Here is a 24438-nt window from a genome sequence, read left to right on the forward strand (position 1 = left end):
TGTACTATGAATCTTGTAATATGCACCAACATTTATTTACAAAGAGTAACTTGTTTCGACATCAGCGCAGTAACATATGCGCAGTAATCATCTGTGATTTTAGCCGTCACCTGTGTTGTGTTGGTGAGTGTATTCGCTTATTTTATTTTTCGATATATTATTGAATTATAGCCGACTAATTGTTGGTTTTTACTGTAATTGATCGCTGAAAGGTATTTATATTCATTTTACTTACTGTCACACTAAAAAACTTAGCAAATCATTTATAATAATGGACTTTTCATTGGCGTCTCTCGGCATGAAAGCGTTTAGTGGCGAAACTTCTAAAGAACATTGCAATCAGGTCATTTCTTTCGAGAAATGTTTTGGTCCAAGTCGAAGATATTTATATAATACAAAGGATATTCCTTTACTTACTGTCAAATATTTTTCTTGTCGGCATGCTCTTGCAGTTTGCACCCAATTTCAGAGCAACAGCTCGCAGATATTATCATCACGTAGGCTCTGGCTTTCTCTTCTATTAAACGTGCATCTCCAAAAATTCAAAATTAAAAAAAGTTTTCATTTATAATTTCGTTTATAGTAATAATTTTTTCTACATAAATGTCTTCCCATTCAACCTTGTCCAAAATTCTCCTGTGATCTTGACATATTTTTCGTTGAAATAGAAAGTTAGTCTGTTCGGTAACTGTTGATGAGTCCCTTTCAAATACCCAAATAAATTAATTCCTACCGTTTCAAAATTTGCTTGTTGCTTCCCGAGCAACAAATTTTCATATCTTATGATAATGTCTAATTTGTATATTGAGTATTTCAAGTAGCTATGTACATTTTATCTCCTAGGTCACTTTCCATATTTTTCGTAATTTTCATTTGATTGAACTTGATATCGTAATGATGATATAAATGATTATTTCGGATGAATAAATCATTGTTATTATTTAAGATGTAGGTATCCGAACTTTTATAACGTTTCTTGTACTATTAATTGACGTAAAATTTCTAATTAGATTTGCTACTTAGGTCCTGTATTATTCTATGATATTTTTCTGAATCAGATTGAAGAATTTTGATTCTGTGATATTTTCGAGAAACACTTTGACAATAATTCATTTGTAATAAGAATTAATGCATTTGTGTACTAATTTATCAAGACCTTTGAATTTTTCATTACTGTAAAAAATGACCTCAGGGATGAATTATTATTCTTTGATGTGGTTGCCAACCTCTCGGTTACATTTAGAATCTTGTTATTTTATACCAATAGTTGAATTCATAGAATTGCCAGCATGTATATTGTTCTATATTCTATAATTTTTTTAGTCTTTGGTGAGGCTGAATGCAACCAGAGAATGAAATTTAACTGAAAAATATAAATTGGTGTTAATTCTATTGTCCAATTGGGTTCCAAAGGGTTCTTGTGTATTGTAATGGTGGCGCTATCTTTCGCGCGCTTATGGTGGATGGTATACGTGCCATCGATCGGGTATGTGTGTGTCGCGCGCGTGGATCCTCGAGGTTATTCACCCCAAAGAGCGGGTGCGCTTGGAAATAAGAATTTCGGCTGGTCTGTCGCTGTTAGCACGTTGATACCAACGAAATCTGTCGCGTACGCTAAAGTGACACTGCAACTGCAGGCAGAACCCTACAATTGAACCTCATTAGCGGGTTCCACCTTGAGCTGAGGTTGTTGTTAACTTGGAATATCGTTTGCGATTGTACCGAGAGTAAAGGTAGCTTGGTGATCAATATAGACGAACAAAATGTATTTTAGACCATTGTTAACGATTTTCGAGTCTGTCTTTCAGTCTGTGTGTCTACAAATACTTGTAATAGCTTCACCATAGGCTGAAAGTATAAAAGAATGTAACACTAATGGCCTTCCAACAATTCTTGTAATTTGAAGAGCTTTTTGATGTAATAAAATTAATTTTTCGATTGCTATACTCGAGTATTTTTTATATCAAACGATTTTCAATTTTGCATTGAGGAATGGTGTATCCTAGAGAAGAAGCGCAAAGACCTTTTTGTTCTAAATCTAATACGAATTGTAGCAATGATTTGATTATAGATAAATATGCTGGCGTATTATTTTTTCTAAAAAAAACAAATAAATCCAACAGAGAAAAAATCATCAAGAAAATCGATCCAGCCGTTTTTTAGTTGAAAAAGGTGTAACTAACCCAATTTTTTGTAAGAGTTCGGCTTTAACCATAATTTAAATAACTCTGACAAGATCATTGAAAAGTTCTACTTTTCCTCCGCCGGCCGTTGGGAAAAGTGTTGCTATGCCAACGATGAATTACATACTTTTCCGTCAGCCGTAGGGAGAATTGTTGCTAGCTATAATAACAATCAACTATTATACTTCATGTCTATTAAGATGCATAGAAAACCTGGTGTGTGTACTGATTCGATTGTGTTTCAGTCTTTTAGAGATATCCACCTGTTGTTTTGGTGTTCTGCTTAACCAGAGTTCTGTAAGATGGCGCTCTTCAGAAATTTTCGAATTCTTGCTATCTGCCTGGTGTCGTTTAAGAATGATATACTAATTTTAGACACTGCAAACTTTCACAATAAATAACAATTCAGTTTCTATCGAAATTTTAATGAAAAGAATGGAATCTAATGACAGAGTATAGAAGATAGTCACGAGCATAGAATATAAAATCGAGAGAAATGTCAAACGATGTATGCGCCATCTGAAACAGACGCGATCTCTCGAAATGAAATAGGTATGAATCTGAAAAATCTCCCGTTTTGTCTGAAAGTTTTACAGGTTTAAGTAGACACACCAGGTTTTCTATGCATCTTAGATAACATAAATCTTATTTAAAGTAGGAACTCTAGATTATTATCAATTTCAAAACGTTTGAAAAAATAACATATTTCATTCGGAGGGGAAGTGACTTTTCAAAGCTCGCCTTCAATTGCCCGCCTCACTACTTCCGGTAGGTAAGCACAGCTCGCCATGAAAAGTGATATTTCTCCTTCTTATTGAATAATATTCTGTTTTTTTTTAAAGATTATTACGCGCTGAATCTTGTAGAAGCCTGTCCTCGTAATTCGTGGTCGAGTCGAATCGTTTTCAGCGACAAATTCAATTAGCATCACCTCGGATCGCGTCGATTGCCACCGAGTTCCAAATCCCGTCGCCGGGTGCACAAAAGATGAGTGGGGCTAAATTTAGACTTGCACTTGCATACCGGCGACTTGTCTTCAAGTAGAACAACGGGTTTGAGGATCGCTTCTACACCGTTTCTGTGATAAGAGTACTACGTGATTTTTGAGATCGTTTTTGGGACAACTTTTCATTTCTGAAATCCTTTCTGGGAACAAATTTATACCACAAAATACTCTATTCTGATCCGTCGCCACGCAACGCACTTTCCCGGCCCAGAAAAATTACTTTTTCCTACAACTGCTATGAAAAGTAGCGTATTCTTCATAGCTTTCTCAATTTCAAAACTATGTATTACTCATACTGTGAGAAATATTATTTCTCACGGCACTTTGCCCACACCTCCCTTGGTAGACCAATGAAATTGGGTTTTTGAGTCGTTTCTATGGAAACGCAATAAATTAGCACATACTGTCAACGAAGGCCATTTTGATTTGAATCAAGTCCATTACTTGAATTATTGAAATTTGTGCAGTTGTAGGATAAGTGTAGTGTGCAACATGTGGAGAATAGTATATTGTGCAACAAGTGGGGAAAGTCCAACTTTTCTCGCGAGTGTGGAAGTTTGTGGCACGAGCCTGAAAGGCGAGAAAAGAACTTTCTCCACATGTTGCACACTATACTTTTCCTACAACTGCACAAATTTCAATAATTCAAATAATGGACTTGATTCAAATCAAAATGGCCTTCGTTGACAGTATGTGCTAATTTATTTCGTTTCCATAGAAACGACTCAAAAACCCAATTTCATTGGTCTACCAAGCGGGGTGTAGGCAAAGTGCCGTGAGAAATAATATTTCCCACAGTATGAGCAATACATAGTTTTGAAATTGAGTAAGCTATGAAGAATACGCTACTTTTCATAGCAGTTGTAGGAAAAGTCATTTTCTCGCTCGTTTTCCACACTCTCGAAAAAAGTTGGACTTTCCCCACTTATTGCACCTTTATTATTTCGGTAGAAAATAGTATATTGTGGGTCATCAAAATTTGTCTACTGTTTTTTTATATAGGCACAGGTGTCCCAAACACCTCTAATTCTGAATCCCCTCACTAGACGACAAATTTGGGACACCCGATACATAATCTACTATTGCAAGAGAATCTCTAAAATGATAAGCTCTTGACCAGTTACTCGGATAGTCGGATGGTTCAGGATCTGTCTGGTTGTTCGACATGGAATGAATGAGAACTTGAAATCATAACCCTAAGTAGACTGTTTTCTCTATAAATAGAACTGCTTACGGGTGTCGCGTCGCGAGGATAGGTTAGTGTTGGATATTTTCAATTTCAAGGTGGAATACGAGGGCGTTCCTTCAAGTAACAACTTGATCGGACAAGAATTGAGCGAATGCGTGATTAGCGCTAATCCGTAACTTGTTGGATTACTATGCAGATTTTAGTGAAACGTTTAGATGCCAAGATGCCTTAAGATACCAGAAGTACGAAATTTCCCTGCAGTATGGAGGTCGTAGCGACGTAGCACGAAGACGCTTCATTTATTTTTAAAAATTTGGGGTATACGCTCTATTAGTGTGACGTCACACACCGCCATTTTTGGTTCTCCTGTCAGTGTTCGGAATCCAAACAAATAAATTGTCATTCAAATTAGTACGGTGTCGTTGAAGGAATTGGCTTATTTTCATAAATAAGAGTATTTGAGGAACGATTTCAGTATTAATTGCTAGACAGAAGTAACGAGGTTAATACCAGTAAGTTTGAATCATGTATCATTCCCCAGATTTTGTAAAAAGCAGTGTTTATTAGTTGAACTTCAAGTTCGAACTTACTGGCATTAATCTCGTGCTTTCTGTCTATCAATTAATAGTAAAATCGTTACTTAAATAACCTTATTTATCAAAATAAGCCAATTTCTTCAACGACAACGTACTAATTTGAATAACAGTTTGTTTGTTTGGATTCCGAACACCGACAGGAGAACTAAAATGGCGGCGTGTGACATCATCACTAATAGAGCGTATTCTTGAAAAAAATCGATTTTATCCGAAATGGAGTACAAGTACTAGTACAGAACAAGGGCGTAGAAATGGGGAGGTACTGGGTTTATTATTTTTCTTTATCTATCCGCTTTGTCGGCGTCGCTTCTTGTTTTGCCATTTGTGATTTTTGCATTCGTCGGTACATACTTACCCGTTTTTTCGGTTTTTTATATCATTTTTGTCACAAAATTCCAATACTGCACTTATCAAAGAACTGAACTTAGTTATTCGCATCGAAAACTGTTTCATTCAAATTCCAATTTATTTGTGAAGACATCAGTTTTCAATTTACTATTGGTTTTTCCTAGATTGGAGGTACAAACGAAAATAACAGATCCTCGGTCACTTTGAAAAAAAATCCTATAAAATGGTCCCGCAAACGCTTTATTTTCGAGATACGGGATGACAAAATTTGATTTTCTCAAGTTTTTCTTTTCATTGCACTCTCCCTTCACAAATAATAACTTTATACCAGCATCAGTTATTACCGAAAACGGTACATTGTACATCGAGTTTCACTGAGAGTATCTTTTTGGTGTAAAATTGAATGCAGTTAAAGTTCACTTGAAATTTTAATTAATAATATAACCTCAAAAAAGTTATGTTCTATACTATGTACTTGGTATGAACCGTGAAACTAGCGCCTTCTATGAGAGTCAGATATTAACGACAAATTAATTGGATGTATCAGCTTCCAAAACAGTTTCGCCAAAATCGTGAAAATGTGTAAACATTTTTTTTTCTTCAATACTAATGGTATTACGAAAATTTTTTGTTGAACAAACCTCAATTATTTTTCAGTTTTCTACCTATCCCCTACGGGGAATTGTCCTATCATAATTCGGAAAGTCCGGCTTACTTTAAGTTAAACAATCGCGCAGTAATTTGAGTAATAATAAAAAAAATATTGTTCCGGTGTCTTGAACCCTTTTTTGTCATCACTTAAATGCTACTTACCAAAATACCGTTGGCCAACAGGTAGACACCGAAGTGGCCTCGGACATTGAACTTCTCGAATAGTCGAAAAGTTATTAATACGAATACCAGTGTCAAAGCCCTTTGTTCGTCTGTACTTTTGTTTCAATTGATCCCGAAAATACGAAGAGCACATTGTTATTATTATTATTCTAATGGACTTCGAAATATTTTATTTTCGAAAAACTCGCATCACGTTTATTATCAGTTGAAATGCCAAAATCCTATCGTGTTTTGACAAATACACCTTCTGAATGTTGAAATTGTAATTCGCCTTTCGACCTTTTCTGATCAGTTTCAATAAAAAGATCAATTTCATCCGAATTAGATCAATTTGAATGCAGAATGTTTTTCTCTCATGGCTTGGTGCCTATAAATATTAAGGGCGTATATCGTAATCAGAAAAACATAACTCTCCAAGCATTTGTTATTTTATATGCTTTTTTGTTTCCTAAAGGAATTAGTTCCAAAAAAGTGATAAGTCCTTTTATTACCAATGCAAAATTCTAATTTGGATTGCTAATAGAGGGGAAATCCTCATGCCCAAAAACGTCAAAATTGTCGATTTTCAAATAGAAATTGTAACAACGTAAAAAATTATTGTGAAAATCAAAATCCATATTTAAACATTGAACACCCGGTATATCGGAAACCAGCGTTATTTGTATAAAGCATGATGGGAAAAATCATGGTATTTTGAGGTATAGAATCTACAATTCAGATATTGGACATATTAACGAATCACCCTGTAGAATATATTTTTTTATGTTTCCTTGTAACATTTGTCGCCCATTCTGCAGCAACTAGTGCTCTTGAACCGATATCGCTCTCGAGTTTGAAACAATATCTCTTGTGCAATATCATTGTTATTTGTTTTTATCCACTGATTCCACACATAGATGTTTTCGTTTTGTATCAGTGTTTGCGGTGCAATACAAAAATAACAAACAGTGAATAACAATGTAATAAGCATGGGAATCTACGTCTTCGTATTCCTACTTTGATTGTAAACTGACCTTAATAAATACTATTTGCTAAATTCAAAAGAAATCTGAGCAATTTTGCTTCTTTGATGAAAATTCAAAAGAAAACAATTTTTGAAGAATTTGTATAATATCCTAATACAGGATGATTCACTGAGATGACCTAGTAGACGTTCATGGAAAACTAATCATAATTTTGTGCTGAACGTTTACATGTAGGAGTTTGAGGCAATGATCCTTCTCCCTAAAATATTTTCAGATCTCTACAATTTCCGGTTATACCGAGAACAGATTAGCTATTACTTCCATATTTCAAATGGCACACCCAGTATATTTTTGCATCATTAGATAGCTTTTTCATGACAATTTCAGCAATATGTCATATTTTGGGTAAAAACTATCAACAGTTCATGAGTTAATGGGATTTTCATGAAAAAAATGGTAGCGACGGGGGCTCACATTTTTTTGAATATTTTTGCAGAATATTTTTTTTTCGAAAAAACCTTTTTCTTTTTTGATTTTGCAAATACTGTTTGCGGTTTGGACTACAAATAAACAGGGTTGTTATCAAAAGATCATGAACTTGGATAACTCAAATCAAATAACTTGGATACCTCAAATCTCATATCAAAACTCAATATTTCCAAATTAGAACCCGTATTTTTATTTTTCAGTCAATTCTACGTATAAAAGGGGGGGTTTACTCAAGCAAACCTTACATCTAAAATGAACTCTTAAAGAGTTATTGAAGAAGAACTTGAATGAGGAAACCCCGCAATTTATGTGTGGAGTTGTCTGTGACTTCCGGAAAACACAGAAAGAAAATAAGATTCGATGTTCCCATAACTAAATGTGGTATTTTAGTCAATTATCTGTAATTGAGAATTTTATTGGTTTATGGATTTGGTAACAGTCCCAACGAATAATTAATCACAACTCATGTAATGTCAAATTTAGTTATGGCAACATCGAATTTTAGCTTTTTTCAGTTTTTTTCCGGAAATCACAGACTAATTTCACTCAGTTAAAAATTGCGGGTTTTCCCCATTTCAAGTTCTTCCTCAATAACTCTTATAGGTATAGGGTAACCCCTCCCCCCAGCTAATCTATTGATGCCACTTGGCCCACTGGACTTGCTATTTAAAATAAGGTCTGTTTCCGGTATAAGGTATAACAGGAAGTTGTAGAGATCTGAAAATATTTTATGGAGAAAGATCATTGTTTCAAACCCCAACATGCATATTTTCAGCAAAAAATTATGATTAGTTTTCCATGAAAGTCTAATCACCCCGTATAGGTTGTTATTTTTATTTTAAAATGCACAAGTTGTTTCTTGAAATTTAACTAATATTAAAACTTAATGGTTTTCCAATAGCGAAGATGCAAATCGAAAATCAAAAAAAAAAATCAAATAAATCAATAAGTGAGACAATTTGGCTGTATTTCTACAATAAATAGTACGTAAGTTTAATATTGATTTTGAATTGCTCAGCATAAATTTGTGACTTGACATATTATCAAAGAAAAAAAATCATAATGTGTTATGAAGAATAAGTAATTGGCCATTTCTGAGATAATATCATCTCCAATTTTTTTTTCAATGAATCAATTTTGAGGTAGCTATGCGGCATGTGACACCGTCTAGTTGAAACCACATATCCCCCAGATTATTCTCAACAGCAGGAAGAAAAAAAAAGAAAAATAAACTAAGGATATAAACCCAAATCTGAATGTATATCTACTGAACACAAAGGACATAAGAAATGTCAAATAATTAAAACACAGTATTGGACAGTATTGCATTTCATTTACCAAAGCCTGGTATTTTTTTCAAACTTACTATTGTGAATTGTGACCATTCAGAAAAAGGAATTATTAGCGAACAACGCGGAGAATATATTAATATATATCTCTGTTCGTCGGAAAATATATTGATTTAAAAAAAAAACTCTTTACCGATTATCGGAACTGTTTATTATTTCCGATAAGGAATCAACTTATAACCTCTTATCGTGAGAAAGGGATGCACCTCAATGTTGTGAAGGTCAGGAATCTTTGGGAACTCAACCATTTTATGTGTTTGTTGACATCGCGCGAGAATCCTATGCGTTTATTGCTATTATCAATTTGTTTCTCTTCGATATGATTTTGGAGGACATATTATTCGATTGTGACGAATCTTTGTATAATCAGTGATCAGGTAAGGTATGATTATAATTTATCAGAATCTAATTTAGTCTCAAGAAGTATGAACTGATTGCTATATTTACTTCAAAAGGAGCTCGTAAATAACTAATTTGTTTTGATTTAATCTTTCTGATAGTAACTGAAATGATGCGAGTAAACATTTCTGAGTTCTTAAAATAATGACGAAATACACTGCTTACAACTCGAATGAAAATACACTACCAATGGGTGTGGCACTATGCTCCTTTTTCTGTCTTGTAACAATATCATCTTAAGGAACTTCTAATTTACGACGTATATTTGATTTTTCAGCTCCTGCTGAAATTCCCGTGAAACCATTAATATCCCATTGTGAATATCCATACAAACTTTCTTCAAAATCGGAAGTTGAACTCGAGATATGAAGATCCCGAGTAATTCACTTTTGCGCATGCCCAACGCGCACGCTGTTATTAGTATTTTTTGTATCCACTAGGACCATTTATTGCCCAAACAGAATTCCTTTACCAAATTTCGTTTAAATCTTATGAGAAGTTGACATTCTTACAAGGATATGCACACAGACATAAACACGTGATACACAACCAGAATTTGAGCTGTCTGTGGTAAATTGTTTTGTTCGATTGGGGACAAATCCGTAGTTCGTGGTGGCCATGACATCAAATTTATTCGATAATGCTCAAAGTAGTCCTACAGTACTTTAGTTACATGTGGTAGGGCATTATCCTGTTGGAAAGTTGGGTTTTGGAGTGTCCTAAGATAAGGAATTAAATGTGGTTCCGATATTTCTTGTATGTCCGATGAACATGCCTCTCAACATCATGTTTGGCTAAACCAAGTCGAAATATTAAGGTGGAATTTTTTTATGGGACACCCTATATAATTACTAAAAAAAAATTTTTTTTGAAAGTAAGCGTTGTAATGTACTTCAGTACTTGCCCACTGCATATCGCCAATATATTATAGTTAATATTATATTATATGTATATAATATAGTTGATATTAATTGCACTTTATTCTGTTCCGTTTCCATTTACAAGCCTAATGCTTTTTTTATTTTTTTTTAGATTTTAAACCTAGTTGTAGAGCTACAATCCCTGCCTTAAAATGTTTTCCTTTCATAGACCTAAGGTTTATCGCTCGACTACTGGTTGTTGCATTTGTAAAGCGAAATCTAGCAGGTAAATATAATCACTTCTTCGTATACCTTATATTGATGTTGTTTTCATTGAATTTTGGTGTCACTTAAAAACTTCAAGGTTTCTGTCATGTTGCATTCAATTTAGTCTATAAGGTTAGGAGATCATAGCTTGTTAACTTCCGTTTCTAAAGAATACTACCCATTTAAATTAGGAGGATAAATACAAAATCTTACACATTCAAAACAATTTAATTTAAGAAATTCGTAATTTCAGTAATCAGAATATTTGCTAGTTGACGTTGAAAGAATAGTATAAAATTATTTACTAGAAGCTTCCATCGTGCATAGTTATACTGTAACTGTAACTTTTCATACCCAAATTTATTATGATTTTGGTTCATATTGACATTTTTGTTTTTGTAGTTCAAGGTTTACCGATAGCAAAAAGTATGAAGAGGATTTCTTGGAATGTTTCAAATTGTCGACCCCCAGACAAGGTGAAATATGCAACGCTTGTGTTTTGCTGGTTAAACGATGGAAGAAGTTACCTGAAGGCACGGAGAGAAATTGGAGACACGTGAGTTAAAAAAAAAAAAAAATCTAAAATTTTACTTAAACACGTAGTTGTGGTTGGCAGTAATGACGTTAATTAGAAATTCTTTTTTACATACAAAATGTAAAATAACCAATTCAACTGAACCGGTTTTTACTTGATTGGATGTTTTTCTCAATTTCTTTTGTTTATTGAGTACATAACCAACTATAATTGAACTATGTAGTAGCTTCGTCATATTTTAATAACTAAATTCTAGTGCAGTGCTATGACCGTTAAAAAAATTCAGAGCTTTCTAGCCATTGTCTAATCGGTTTTTTGTCTAAAACTACGGAAATCATATAAGAGGTTTCTCTGTTGTAAATTGGAACTTGACACTGGATTTCCCCAAACTCCTGATGAGTTCACTTTACACACCCCCCTTTTTAAAGAGTTATATATATCACCATATTCATTCGGCAAATCTTAATTCAATCTTTAATATCACCTGATGCATTATAAAATCTGACAAAGCTAAGATTTTGCTAAACAATTGTTATATACCCAATGAACAGAGAAATTTTACGAATAACACTAATTTTATATTAATTGGTGGGTTTAGGTAATTTGATATTCATTGGTAACTATAATTCAAAAATTCATATTTTATATTAAAAAGTGACATAATCAAGACAAAGTTCCGTTTTTCCATTTTAATCATTCACTTCAAAATTACTTTAGTAAACCGTGCAAATCCTTTTCCTACTTAAAGGTTTCCTTTTACTGTGAATACCTTGTTGTTTTTAGAGAAACATGTTTCCAGTGACAATTTTCATTGATGCTGGGGCTTTCCTGTTCATGTATTGAACACATTAAAGAACGAACTTTTCAACTAATAAAAATATTCTAAATTGAAGGAATTCCTTTGAGAAAGTTCGATTAAAGTTGGACAATTTCCGAACATAAATATTACAATAAAATAAGAACAAACCTCAAGGTTTTCATATGAAGGAAATGAATTCTATTATCCGGTAAGTATGGTCTTGGTCTTCAACATTGAGAAATACTGAATTCACATATTTTAATATTGTAACGTTTTCAATTTAATGATGAACTCCTGTTCAGATTATCTTCCTCTTCACCGACTATATTCAACTTATTCAATGCTAACTGTTAAAAATAAAACATTATTGCCAATCATATAACACGTAATTGTTGTTTTTTCAGAAATTATGAAGGATCTGTGGAATTATATCTGATTTCGATAATGTTGTGTTCTGTTATTTATTTATTATCGGTTAAATTATAATAAAATTCTCCAATTGAATTTCAATTATCAGATTTAGGTATAGGTAATAAAATACATACAGTACTATCCTTCGACTTGCTCATGATAATGTTTTACAATGAATCACATCAATTAAAACTTATTAACATCAAGAGATATCTTGATTCACAAAGTATTTCATACTATAAGATGAGTTAAATATTACTAAAAAAGTCTTTATGACTATAAAGACCATTTATATTGAAAAAAAAAAAGAATCGGGAATTGGTCAATGTATTTTCTTTTAAGGCTATTTCCTTAATAATACACCTAATACACCTAATACAGCAAATAATCCAAATATTATCGAAATATCTTTTAGGCTTTTAGATTGTCGATTGTAACTAGATATTTGAGAAGTCTATTCACATTTTTAAAATTCATGTGAAATTATTTGACGAAATTGAACACTGTTCATGACAAATCTACATTAGTATAGATATCCATTGCAACAAGTTAAAAAAAAAGCAAAATAAGTTTTTAACTAAGTAGCGAAATTTTCTTGAATTTATAAAAATTTGGAGATTAGCACTGACTAGGGGTCAGAAAAGAATAACATCAAGAAGCGAAAATTCTTTTGGTCGATCATTCAAAAAATCTTTAGTGTCTTCAGTCAAGACAGAGGTTTCAGAACATATATTCTATCAACTATTGCCAGGATTGTTAAAAAATTAAGTTGAATGGATTTTTATAATGGAACTTTATTTTATCAAGTGTTGAGTACATAACACAGTTTATTTAATTTTTTTAATTAATATTCAAGACAAAAATCATTTTATAGGCCTATTCACATCAGTGACCTCTATTTTCAGCTTTAATTCAAAATTATCAACAAAAGAGAAAGCGATCATCAGATATTTGTTTCTTTCTCTTTGAAAATTATTTCTTTGGAGACTTTTATGTACTACAAAAACATTTTGATAAGTTTTTTTAAACGTCATTCCTAATGAGCTATCAGTAATATTTTCAGAAGTAGTTTGAAGAATTAATATATTTTTGAAATTGTCAATTAGACTGTAAAATTTTTAGTATGATATAATACAATCGAAGCAACTGTCTTTATACCTAATACAATGGGCAAGTTTTGAAAAATTCCTTGAGAGAGAGGAAGTAAAATTCTTTTCTATAGTTGATTTCGGTAGATTGTAAAGGGGAATTGTTGTCATTTTGAAATTATTTTGTATACTTATGCTCTGATACAGCAAAATTTTGGCGAAACCACATTTGTTCTTGTTAATTTGATTTCTTTTACTATTAACTCATATTCTATTGCTCACTTTCAATCTTCAACCTGTAAATCTGTCCTAAACTCACTATGATCGGTGAACTCCTACAAAGTTACTATGATATTCAATAATGTGTAATCACTACCCCATATCCCGAACTTACTGATTATTATCCTTCAGTTAGTTTGTTCATAACAGATGACATTTTTATGTTAGGATGTTGATATGCTCACAACAGAATATTTTTGAAAATTCATTTATGGTTTTCATTTTAGTTGCCAATGAATGTGGAAGGGAATTAACCAAAAAGGCTTAAATGCAGAAATTCCATCCTGGATGATATCCTTTTGAAGGTTTGATTTTAGTCATGATCTCAAATTAAGCCAATATTTCAGTATATCTGTCTGTAATTAGAACTCACTGAAGTTTATTTTTCAAACCTTCTAGATAAGTTAGTTTCCTCGTTATGAATATTTCATTAATTAGTTCAGCAATTTATTCATTCGAATATACACATAATTCTCATTTTATAATTCGATAATGTGATGGTAAGATCCTTTTCAAAAATTGTGTATTGTGTAATAAATTCACCTTTTCCTTATCCCCTACATTGACTGAATCATTGAATTTTGTATCAAGCATTTGTTGAAAAATAGGAGATTTTTAGTTGTTGTATAACTAGATTTAATAGATTCAGTACTTGATGGAAATTCATATCAAATTGATAAAATTAATATTTATCAAATTGATTTATTACTATTTGGGATTGGATTATGAAGTTTGAAACATAGTTAAATCTTACTGAATATTATGGAATAGGATAACTTCATTATTTACATATTGAAAATCCTTTTTTAAGTACATCCATCATCGATTTATACTCATTTATTATTCCCAATGATATACTACTGAAATATTACTATGGCGAAACAATTTTTCCCTTAAACTCAAAAAATTAAAGACAGAATCAATTCAACTTTCATCCACTACCACTATTCAACCTAAACAGTAGCAGCTCTGCTTATGAAATGCCACATTCCATTGATGATCCTCAGGAATAATATTGTAGAATAATTTGTTCTCCAAAATTAGACAGGAAATTGAGTACTCCTTATAACGGTGTCCTTATACTAAATACGGTAACTTTAGGGATTTGAAATTATATATACAGGGTGGCCACTTTTTCAATGGGATTGTATTGGTAACTTTTAAACCATAAGAGTTAGAAGGTCGGTCAAAGGAGAAAAAGTTGCATGCATAGAAGCATTATCAAGCAGTTCAAACAAATCAAGATTATCAGGGCCGGTTATTGAGATATCATAAGAAAAGTAAATTCTGTCATTTTGATTTTTCTTTTTTTATCACTTTATTTTGAATATTATCAAAAAATGTTACAGGAATTTTTTATTCGACAATAAATCGTTCTCAATTTGACGTAATCAGATTTCGTATCCAACGTTCCGTGCTCTCTGGGCCACCCTCAACCTCATTTTTTTCAATACGGACCTGTATATTTTATGACACTTTTCGAAATAACTTTTAACGCTGAATTCAACGATATATCATACAATGTCATTCAAAGTTGATTTTCAGGTGATTTTGACCCTTATCCAAATTTCTTTGGGTCGGATCTGTAGTGAATGCAATTTATCAAAAACTGTTGTTAATAAAATAGCCAACCTAACAACAAATATTTAACTTTTGACGTTGAAATTGTCATCTGTCAATTTGAATTCGCTAAAAGTAAAATAATTCTCTGAAGTATCCATTTTCTGAAATTCCACCTGGGTAAATTCAAAATATTGTTGAGGCCTACAACAAAGAACACTTCAAATATTGTTTATATCATTCTATGCGCAACTGCAACTGCATCCACCTCATACCTGCGTCTCTACTCTACCTTAAAACAGTGCTGCCAACCCTACCTAAATTTAGGTAGATCTACCTAAATTCGAACTAATCTACCTATCTACCTTTTTTGAGCTCGATATACCTTAATTCAGCTCCTCGCGAACTTTACGGTTTTAGATCAACGACAAACCGTTTTACCAGTAACAGTAACGTGACTATGAAAAAAACTATTCCTTATTAAAGCTCTCACATCGTAATTTTTACGCACGCCATTGGATACAAAGATCTGCGGAGATCAGCGGCAGAGTTTCAGAAACATACAGATGCAAAGAAAGGACCGAAATGGGTAATAAACTAATAAATAACGATGGCTGCGCCTCAATACGCACTTGCTTGATAGAAAAATAGCGATGGTAAATATGGTTGCATGTACGTAGGAATAATAGATAGGTTCGTATTGCTCGCAGATTAATTGAATCGATCCTTATGCTTAAAAAAAACAGAATAAAGTAAGATCGTCGAAAGGAATGAGATGAGACCGTCTGAATGCATCGAAGGCTGCCGTCGGGAAGCAATAAAAGACCCTTTTGGGTGTTAAAATAATAAAAGTTTTTGGACAACAAGCGTTTTCTTGCAAATTACCCACATCTGTTGAAATGAAATATTTGAAAGACTATTTATTCTTTCGTGTTCAACTAGTTCAAGTGGTAAAGTAATTTTAAATTATTACATAAATATATTTCTTACTTTAAATTTTATTGTTTTTAAATTTTTTTTATTATGTAAATTCTTATATTTTTTTATTGATTCATCAATATTTTTCATTAATAAAGTATAATACTATGGACTCAGTTCTTTCAAAACTCCTAAAAATAAAGGAAAAAATAATCTACCTAAATTTGGCAACATCTACCTAAATTTCGAACCTCTATCTACCTTTATTTGAGCTCAGTGGGTTGGCAGCACTGCCTTAAAATTAAACTTTAAACTAAAATCAGTTGTACTAAAAGACAAGTTGAAGTAACTAAAAATAACGAGCAAACACCAACAAGTGTAGAGTAAGTTGTTTGTTTCAATTTTTTTTTAGCTTACCTGAATTTCTTGTATGTATTAGATTAGCTAGTTCTAATTCTATACAGGGTGCAAGATAACTCTTGTGCAATTTTTGAAATTATGATGTTTCAAAAAATTTAAATAATAAAATTAAATTAAATTTCCTCGTTATTTTCCTTATTTATATAGTGTTCTAATTTTGTAGCAGAGTGAATCTTCCTGATGGTCTGGTCATTGCTAAAAAAAAACCTGCAAATTTGACACTATCCTCAGTTATGTCCCCGTATCTCCAAAAATTTCACCACGTGTTAAAAAAAAAACATGTCGATACTGAAAAATCATAATGAATATCTAGCGATGACATTCGAATCCGAGGTCATCTGTTCCAAAATCGAAATATTATTATCAGAAACTACTAAACTATAAAACTTGAGATTTTGTGTGTTGAAGAATATCTTATTTATTATTGTTGTCGCAATACACGTGTTCAATTTCTTGGTTATGTGTAGCCATCTTTGCGAGATTATTTTTTTTAATTCCTTAATTTTCTCTTTACAAAATTCGTGTATTATGTTCTCGAGGATCAATGCTGTATAGCAACCGATTATCTATACATCCCAATACGTAAATCGACTTCCTCGAAATTTTCATTCGCCATAGTTTAAGGAGTGCAATAAAATTTCCTACTGTTATATATCAAAATCTAGGTATATCGTTAATAGTAGCAGCTATATTCAAAATGAAATCACTATCCAGGGTGGGCAACGGTCGTTGAAGAATATTTTATTTATTATTGTTGTCGCAATACACGCGTTCAATTTCTTGGTTATGTGTAGCCATCTTTGCTAGAAGATGATTTTTTTTAATTCCTTAATTTTCTTCTTAGAAAATTCGTTTATGATCCCGAAGATCAATGCTGTATAGAACCCGATTTTTTTATCCTAATCATTCCAAAACGTAAATTGATTTTTTCAGAATTTTTAAAACCTTAGTTTTAGGAGTGCACTTGAATTTTCTACTGTTATAATTTTTTTCGACTACATGATCAAAATTTAGGGATACTGTTAATGGTAGGAACTATATTCAAAATGAAATAACTATACAGGGTGGGTCACGGTCGATGATAATCTAGAATTGTAGGGAGAGCGCAAGGTACGATTTTATTTAAAATAATATTTTCTACCGTTGTATCATATTTTTTCTTTCGAATACATGATCAAAATATAGGGATATTGATGAAAGGAGCTTCATTCAAAATGAAATAACTATACAGGTCGGGCCACGGTAGATTTACCCTAAAGTTTCACAGAGAACGGAAGGTACGATTTTATTTAAAAAATTTTTTTTTTAGTGGAAATCAATGCTTTATCGACCTAAAATAGCGGTGCTACCGCTTATATCAAAAAGTACTAAGACACCGGGTTTATTAACACTTTTTCGATTTGCCGTAGTCTATTGTATACACTTTTTTGTCTCTGGGTCTCTAGCGGTTTTCGAGTAATTTATTTACTTGTTTTTGTGCAAAATATAGCTTTGATTAAACATTCATCATCTCGGTACTTAGAATTCTAGAAAGCTGAAATTTCGGCTATAGATTACCAATACTGCGCGTATCATTTACGACCCTAACATACAGGGTTGTTCAAAATCACAGACTTCAACGAGACATAGTAGTAAAATGATTGAAAGTTCGTTTTTTCAAATGGAATGACCGGCAAATCATAAGATGTTTTAAAAAAAATCCGTTCAGACGATTTAACAGGATCAGCTTTGAAGGAAAAAAATCAAGAAAACAAAATTTGTGAATAAATTTTTCTAATTCTGGGGAAAATCCGATCGTTCTGTCTTACCATGTAGCCAACATTTTTCAAAGCAAAAATCACTTTACAACGATATTTATGGAAATAATCCATTAATTTCAATAAAAATTCAGTAAATTAGAGAAAATAATAATGAATTGAATGAATGAATGTATAATACTCGTGTAAAAGGCTTTCCCTTACACTCATTATTTCAAAAACTCGTTTTTGAATTCTGAACTCATGGTAGAATATCAATACCTTCTGCATTTGTATTATAAATAATTATTCTTGGAAAGTTGAAATAACACAATCATGAAATTGAAAAAATTTATTGCTAGTATAATTCCAAATACTATATTTTTTACCGAAAAGTACTAGTTCTTTTTTCTTTCAAATATATTAGGGGTGGGTGGGGCAACTGATACACTTTAAAATTTAGCAAGGTATCCTCGAAAATGCGAATGAAACAATGTTTGTTGATTGAGACATAACTTTAGATACTTATTCAATACACAAAATTATAATTCTTAGGTGAGAATTTCTGAAAAAAAAACTTCAAATGCCTCACTTGCCCCACGATGAGGGGCAAGTGTTTCTACTATTCGCTCTATCAATACACATTATTCATTCTTCATAAAAATTGTCTCAATTTGTTTCGTTATATTGTTTTTTTTCTTCATCTGATATTGTTGGAGGTTGACTTTATTTTTTTGTCCTCCTATATCGAGACAAAATTTGTATCTCAATAAATCTCCATATCTACTTAAGTTTCACTATTTTTTCATAAAGTTCTTCATTGACACCACAAGGTAATTGATTCACTCGCGAACTGTATTCATTTTTGCTGGATATATTGCCGGTCAAGGAAGACGCACTTGACTCGTATGGCTCACTTGTTCCACTCTCCCCTATTTGGTTCTAACTCATTTTTTCCCATGTAAATGCTACTTAGCCGAATTACAGATAACCCATTTCATCTATGAACACACAAAATATCAGTGAAATCTAATGGACAGGTTCTGAAATATCAAAATTCTACAAATAAGTCTTCCAATAATACGATTTTCTCAACATTTCGCAGTATATTCGTTTCAACATTTTGTGACTGATTTTGACATTTTTATTTGATCGGATGGGTATTTTTCTTTTAATTATTGAGAATTATTTGATGATTTCCGGATATTACCCATGAGGTACCCGAGCTATTATTTAGACCCCAAACCCTAAGCAGAAAGTATCAAGTCCAGCGCATTCCTACCGATAGTTATCGTGCAAATGACCGGACAGAATTTATTTTGATCTCGAGCTTTTCGTCGGTTAGTCCATTCCTTTCTCTTAGATCGTTTCTGACGCTTTTCTCTTGGAAGAAATTAATGGTAGCATTTTGAGTTATTATTAATATTTTACTCGAATGTAGATTTTAGCATACAAGAAATTCAGCCTATACTTAGTTACTAAACGCTAGTCGTCTCATTCAACTCCAATACATCATATTTTAGTGAAATTCTCATTGAAATAGCCAATTAGTTCGTTATCATTAGGTCCATCGACTGAACATTTAAATTCCACAGATCCAAGTGCCCAGGGCGAATAATTGTCAAACATATATCAAAAACCTAAGAAAACCGTTTTCGTCGTCTGAAAATGAACATTCGAACTAAAATGCAATTGTGGTATCCGAAACAGGTTGTGGACGCCAGGGCCGGACCGGGGATGAAATCAATGACGAAATTCAAGAGCAAAATAAAAAAAGCCATGGAAAACAACGTGGAGAAAATCAAGAAGAAGAAGCATCGTTACGAGAGAGAATACAGCCCGGCCTTGTCGGACAAGAGCGACGACGGCGAAATGGCGGAGGTAAGACCTATTTTGTTTTGTTATTCCAAAATATTTAATATACAGGATGCTCCTAAATTGGAGGGTCAAAGGAAGATGACAGATTCCTCGGATCATTTTAAGAAAAAAAAAGTCCTATATACGTGGGCACGCAAACGTTTTGTTTTCGATATACAGGGTGTTACAGTTTGATTTTTCCAAGTTTTTGTCAAGTTTGGTCCAGTACTACACTTTTTGATTACTTGTAGATTTGTCGTATCTGCTTCCGATTTCGATCCAAAAATTCAAACAATTCTCTAGTAATCCTCGGGAAAATCCTAATTATTATAAAAATCCAGTCAGTAGGCTTTGAAGAATAAATTAATTATATGTTTTGGTCCTTATTTACTCAATCTGTAGCGAAGATTAATAAAGATTCGATAAACTGGTATAATCTTCACAAAAAAGTAGGACTGTATCTCGAAAACAAAGCGTTTGCGGGCCCATGTTTATAGGACTTTTTTCTTAAAATTATCCAGGGAATCTCTCATTTTTCATTGTACCTCCAATTCTTGTACATATTCATGACGAAAAAAATTCGTTCAATTGTCGCAATTGCTATCGCGTCTAGGAAGCCCTGCGATCAATTTTGGTTCTCCGATTTCATAAATTACACTCGCAATATGCACTTCAGACAATTTCCTAAAAAACTTTGGTCTGACTGCGTTTCCGCAAATTTTTTAACAGCCCTAACTTTAATAATTCTTATCCGATTTTGATGAAATTTCGTATGAGTATTCTGTTTGGGCCGTTGATGGTTAGTTGGAATTTCTGCTTTTTCCAGATGAGGATTGCGCGTTAAGCATGCGCGCCAACGCGATATTCTCGGGACCTTGCTTGTAGGATTGTGATAAAATTTGATATGGGTGTATTCGGTTTAGGATATAAATGGTTCCGTGATTTGTAAGAATTTCAACCTCATATATACGGTCTACATTGCGCTTAAGATAATAATGTTGTTTCAAAAGCGAAAATAGCGTACTAACTGTGGACGACTGATTTTCAATAATAAACGTTTGAAATCTTTGGAGGAAAAAAAATAAACAATAGTGTAAAATAACAAATAATTTTTTAGGAGTAATTTAAAGAATCTTTTAATTTATCACAATTTCGCGAAAAGATGGTTTTATCGAGAAGCATTTAGCGCTCGCCAACTCCGATTACTTTCTGAAAGTGCTTGAGGGTACACTACCTTTCTCATTAGGCCTCAGTGCATTTTGAACTTGTTCTGATCGATTCCTTCGATTTTTGGAAGAATTATTCATGTAGTAATTTCGAATAAAATCACTGATTTTTTTCACAGAAAAAATTACAATTTTTGTTTTATATCATCTTGCCAACTGAAAGGTTTTCAAATCGTATTATAATTATTACAATGCTGAATTTCAAAATTTATTCATTATCATGAAATCACCAATTTTTCTAAAACACTTCTTTCAGCCAATTGTCATTTATTCTTATTTGATATGAACTTTTTTGTGGAAAATATCAATGAGTTTATTCTAAACTTTCATACAGAGGTTTTCTTCAGAAATTGAAAGAATAAATCAAGCGCTTTCCGCAAAAAATTAAAATGAATCTGCCGCGAAGAACCTAGTGAGAAAGGTAGTGTACACTCTTAATAATAGCGTCCACTATTCCAACTCTTTTCAAATATAGTGCTTGATTCTCGGCACAGCTCTGCAAAGTTGCACTGTCCTCTGTTACATTGCTAATGAATGAAGTGGCATTCCAATTCGAGGACAACAATCCTACTTTCTCCATCACCTTCCCTGTGCTATCCGTTTAAAAAAAATCAAGTTTCCGAGGATCACTCTTGGTACATATTTTTTCTTGTTGTGTTAACAGGTGGATTTTTTGTCGGAGGATGTCCACAGCGGCGGTTCAAGCCGAACAAACAGCCCAGGTGGAAGCGACTGTGAGGACATTGCGAATCCTCACGAGGGCAAGAGTCGAAGACACAAGGCTCTGGCGAAGAAACGTGAAAGTTTGCCTGAAATTAGCGATTTCATCGATTTCAGCTATTGGACAAGGTAATTTCAAACCATATGGTTTTTATCTTTTAATTCATAATGCATATGCTATGTTGAGATTCTTTCATCATAATATTCAAAATGAACTGAAAATCCACAATACTTGAACCAAATTCTATTAATCAGTGTTAACAATTCTCTTTTTTTTTTTTTTTAAAGGGAAATAATCTGTTGTGGTACAATATATCGTGGAAGGTGCGGAGAAATCCTCTCTGATCCGAGATTTTTGAGACCATGCAAAGCTATGCTTAAGAACAGCAAACAACATAAAGCAGTGAAAATCGACAATCAAGATTCCCCTAGTAGTATAGTCACGCCTTCAAAGTCTTTCAGTGACAACAGTTCAGATTCAGGTTACGATGAATCATCGAACCCAGGACTGAATCCAGAAAACCAAAACTCTGGGTTCAACACCAAACAAGTTAGTATAGAGCAATTGAGTAGGCCAATAGTAAATCATAATTAATGTACGCTCTCTTTTAAGGTTAGATTGTTTTTAATTTATTAATAATTGATACATGATATGTCTAATTAAATTAATATTGTTACGTTTGTGAAAGATTTATGCCTTTCTTGCAGCAAGAAAGCCGATCTGGACTAATAAAAAATTGTATTATCACTTTTTTCTTAGTCTGATCTTTTATTTTGAATCAATGAGATCTTTTCGTACTTATTTATTGTGCATATATTTATCTATAGTAATATATCATTTTGAATTATATTTTGAATTGAATTCCGGAATTTGCAAGGAATATATCGCAATATTCAGAAATTTATATTATCCTTGCAAATTCCCCTAGTCATATCTTTATTTTTATGGTAGTAGTGAAACATGTTTAATTGATTGGACTGCTGTTACTCCTGAAAATTCGATGGCAATATACTCGGAGTCTTCAAACCTATCCAAGGTTCTATATGTTCAAGTGTGAATATGTAGATATACTTCATAAGTTTTAAATTTGATTGAAATAATTAATGATTAATGATGATTAACTAATTTAATTAAATTTAAATGATCCTGCTTTCAACGGAACAGTAGTTAATAATTTCACATTTTGAAAGTGGCTGTATACCAGTAAACTGTACAACATTAAAAAGATTGACTAATTTTTATGAATTTGATTGAATAAATTTTACAAATGTGCAATTTGTAAGGAGAAATAGACATTGAATATCAATTGTGAAAATTGAAAACAAACATCCAATAAACCTTAAAAAAAAAAAAATTATAACATTAGTAAATATAATATAAACAATAATTTGAAGTACTTCCCTCTGAAAACAGTTTTATATCAATGTCAATAATAATTTGTAGTTCTTCACTCTTAAAATAATTTTGGAGCAGTGGCAAAAATAATCTACTTTACTTTTTCAAAAACTCTATAACATTAAAAATAATTCAAATTATTATAAATAATCATTCTAATAACCTAAATCCATGTAAGACCAATAAGAACTTGAGTTGGGTAACAGAACTGGTATATAGCACGTTTCAAATAGCTTATTTCATATTCAATTACAAGGGGGTTGAATGTTGAAACGTCTCTTACCGTGCAATAATTTCTGTCTGATTACTATCCCTTATTTTCATGTTTCATTTTATGTTTCTTTCTGTGATTATATTTCACTTCTACCATTAGGAAATGTTTTTATTTTTTTTTTATTGACTCTAAAATTTAAAAAGCAAGGCATAAATAATTTTCTCTTGCCAACAGTACAAATGGTTAAAGTTAAATAATTGTTCCCAAGTACTATTGCATTTATGTTAGATCCTATTGAATTGAAATTTTTTTTTTTGAGAACTATAGAGCTGTGGAACTATTTTCGAAAAGCACAAATACTATTATTCATATATACTACCATCTCTGATTTTGATGATGGATTTTCGCAACATTCGTTGATTGGGTCCAAATGAGTAAGTTCGAAGATTTATCACTTCTTTGCGATCATTTGATCCAAATTAACTGGATACTATGCAGAAGTGATGCAATATTTGGTGGCAAAATATTTCCAATAATCTAAAGTCAATCTAATATCATGTCTTACTCAAAACTTTTGCCTACATCTATTTACATAATGGACTATGGTTAGTTTAAGTTGAATCTAAGTTATGTGTTGATTCAAAATGAAGAAGGAAAGGCCTGAAGGAAATTACAGTTGGAGAAAAAGTGATCTGACTCATGAACTGAAGGAAATAGTTTGATAATAACGATTAATTTACGAAAATATCTTTAGAGATTATTTATGTTTTTTTGAATCTCGTAAATCATTTTAG

At 32.3% G+C, this 24438-nt stretch overlaps 1 protein-coding gene across 3 annotated transcripts; it reads left to right on the forward strand.

The window, feature by feature from the left end:
* LOC123672273 (SIN3-HDAC complex-associated factor) lies at positions 1 to 22793 on the forward strand. 3 transcript variants are annotated; one of them, XM_045606319.1, is made up of 6 exons: positions 1 to 123; positions 10391 to 10504; positions 10888 to 11041; positions 19942 to 20112; positions 21979 to 22163; positions 22323 to 22793. In XM_045606319.1, exons 2-6 carry the CDS (start codon positions 10431 to 10433, stop codon positions 22627 to 22629), a joined length of 891 nt encoding a protein of 296 aa, XP_045462275.1. In that variant the 5' UTR covers positions 1 to 123; positions 10391 to 10430; the 3' UTR covers positions 22630 to 22793. The 3 variants fall into 3 exon arrangements, with proteins under 3 accessions (XP_045462275.1, XP_045462276.1, XP_045462277.1); XM_045606320.1 differs by having other exon boundaries at positions 98 to 212; XM_045606321.1 differs by lacking the exon at positions 1 to 123 and adding an exon at positions 9316 to 9336.
* The last annotated feature ends 1645 nt before the right edge of the window (positions 22794 to 24438 follow it).

Source organism: Harmonia axyridis, chromosome 2, assembly GCF_914767665.1.
Source record: "Harmonia axyridis chromosome 2, icHarAxyr1.1, whole genome shotgun sequence".
Classification (NCBI taxonomy): domain Eukaryota; kingdom Metazoa; phylum Arthropoda; class Insecta; order Coleoptera; family Coccinellidae; genus Harmonia; species Harmonia axyridis.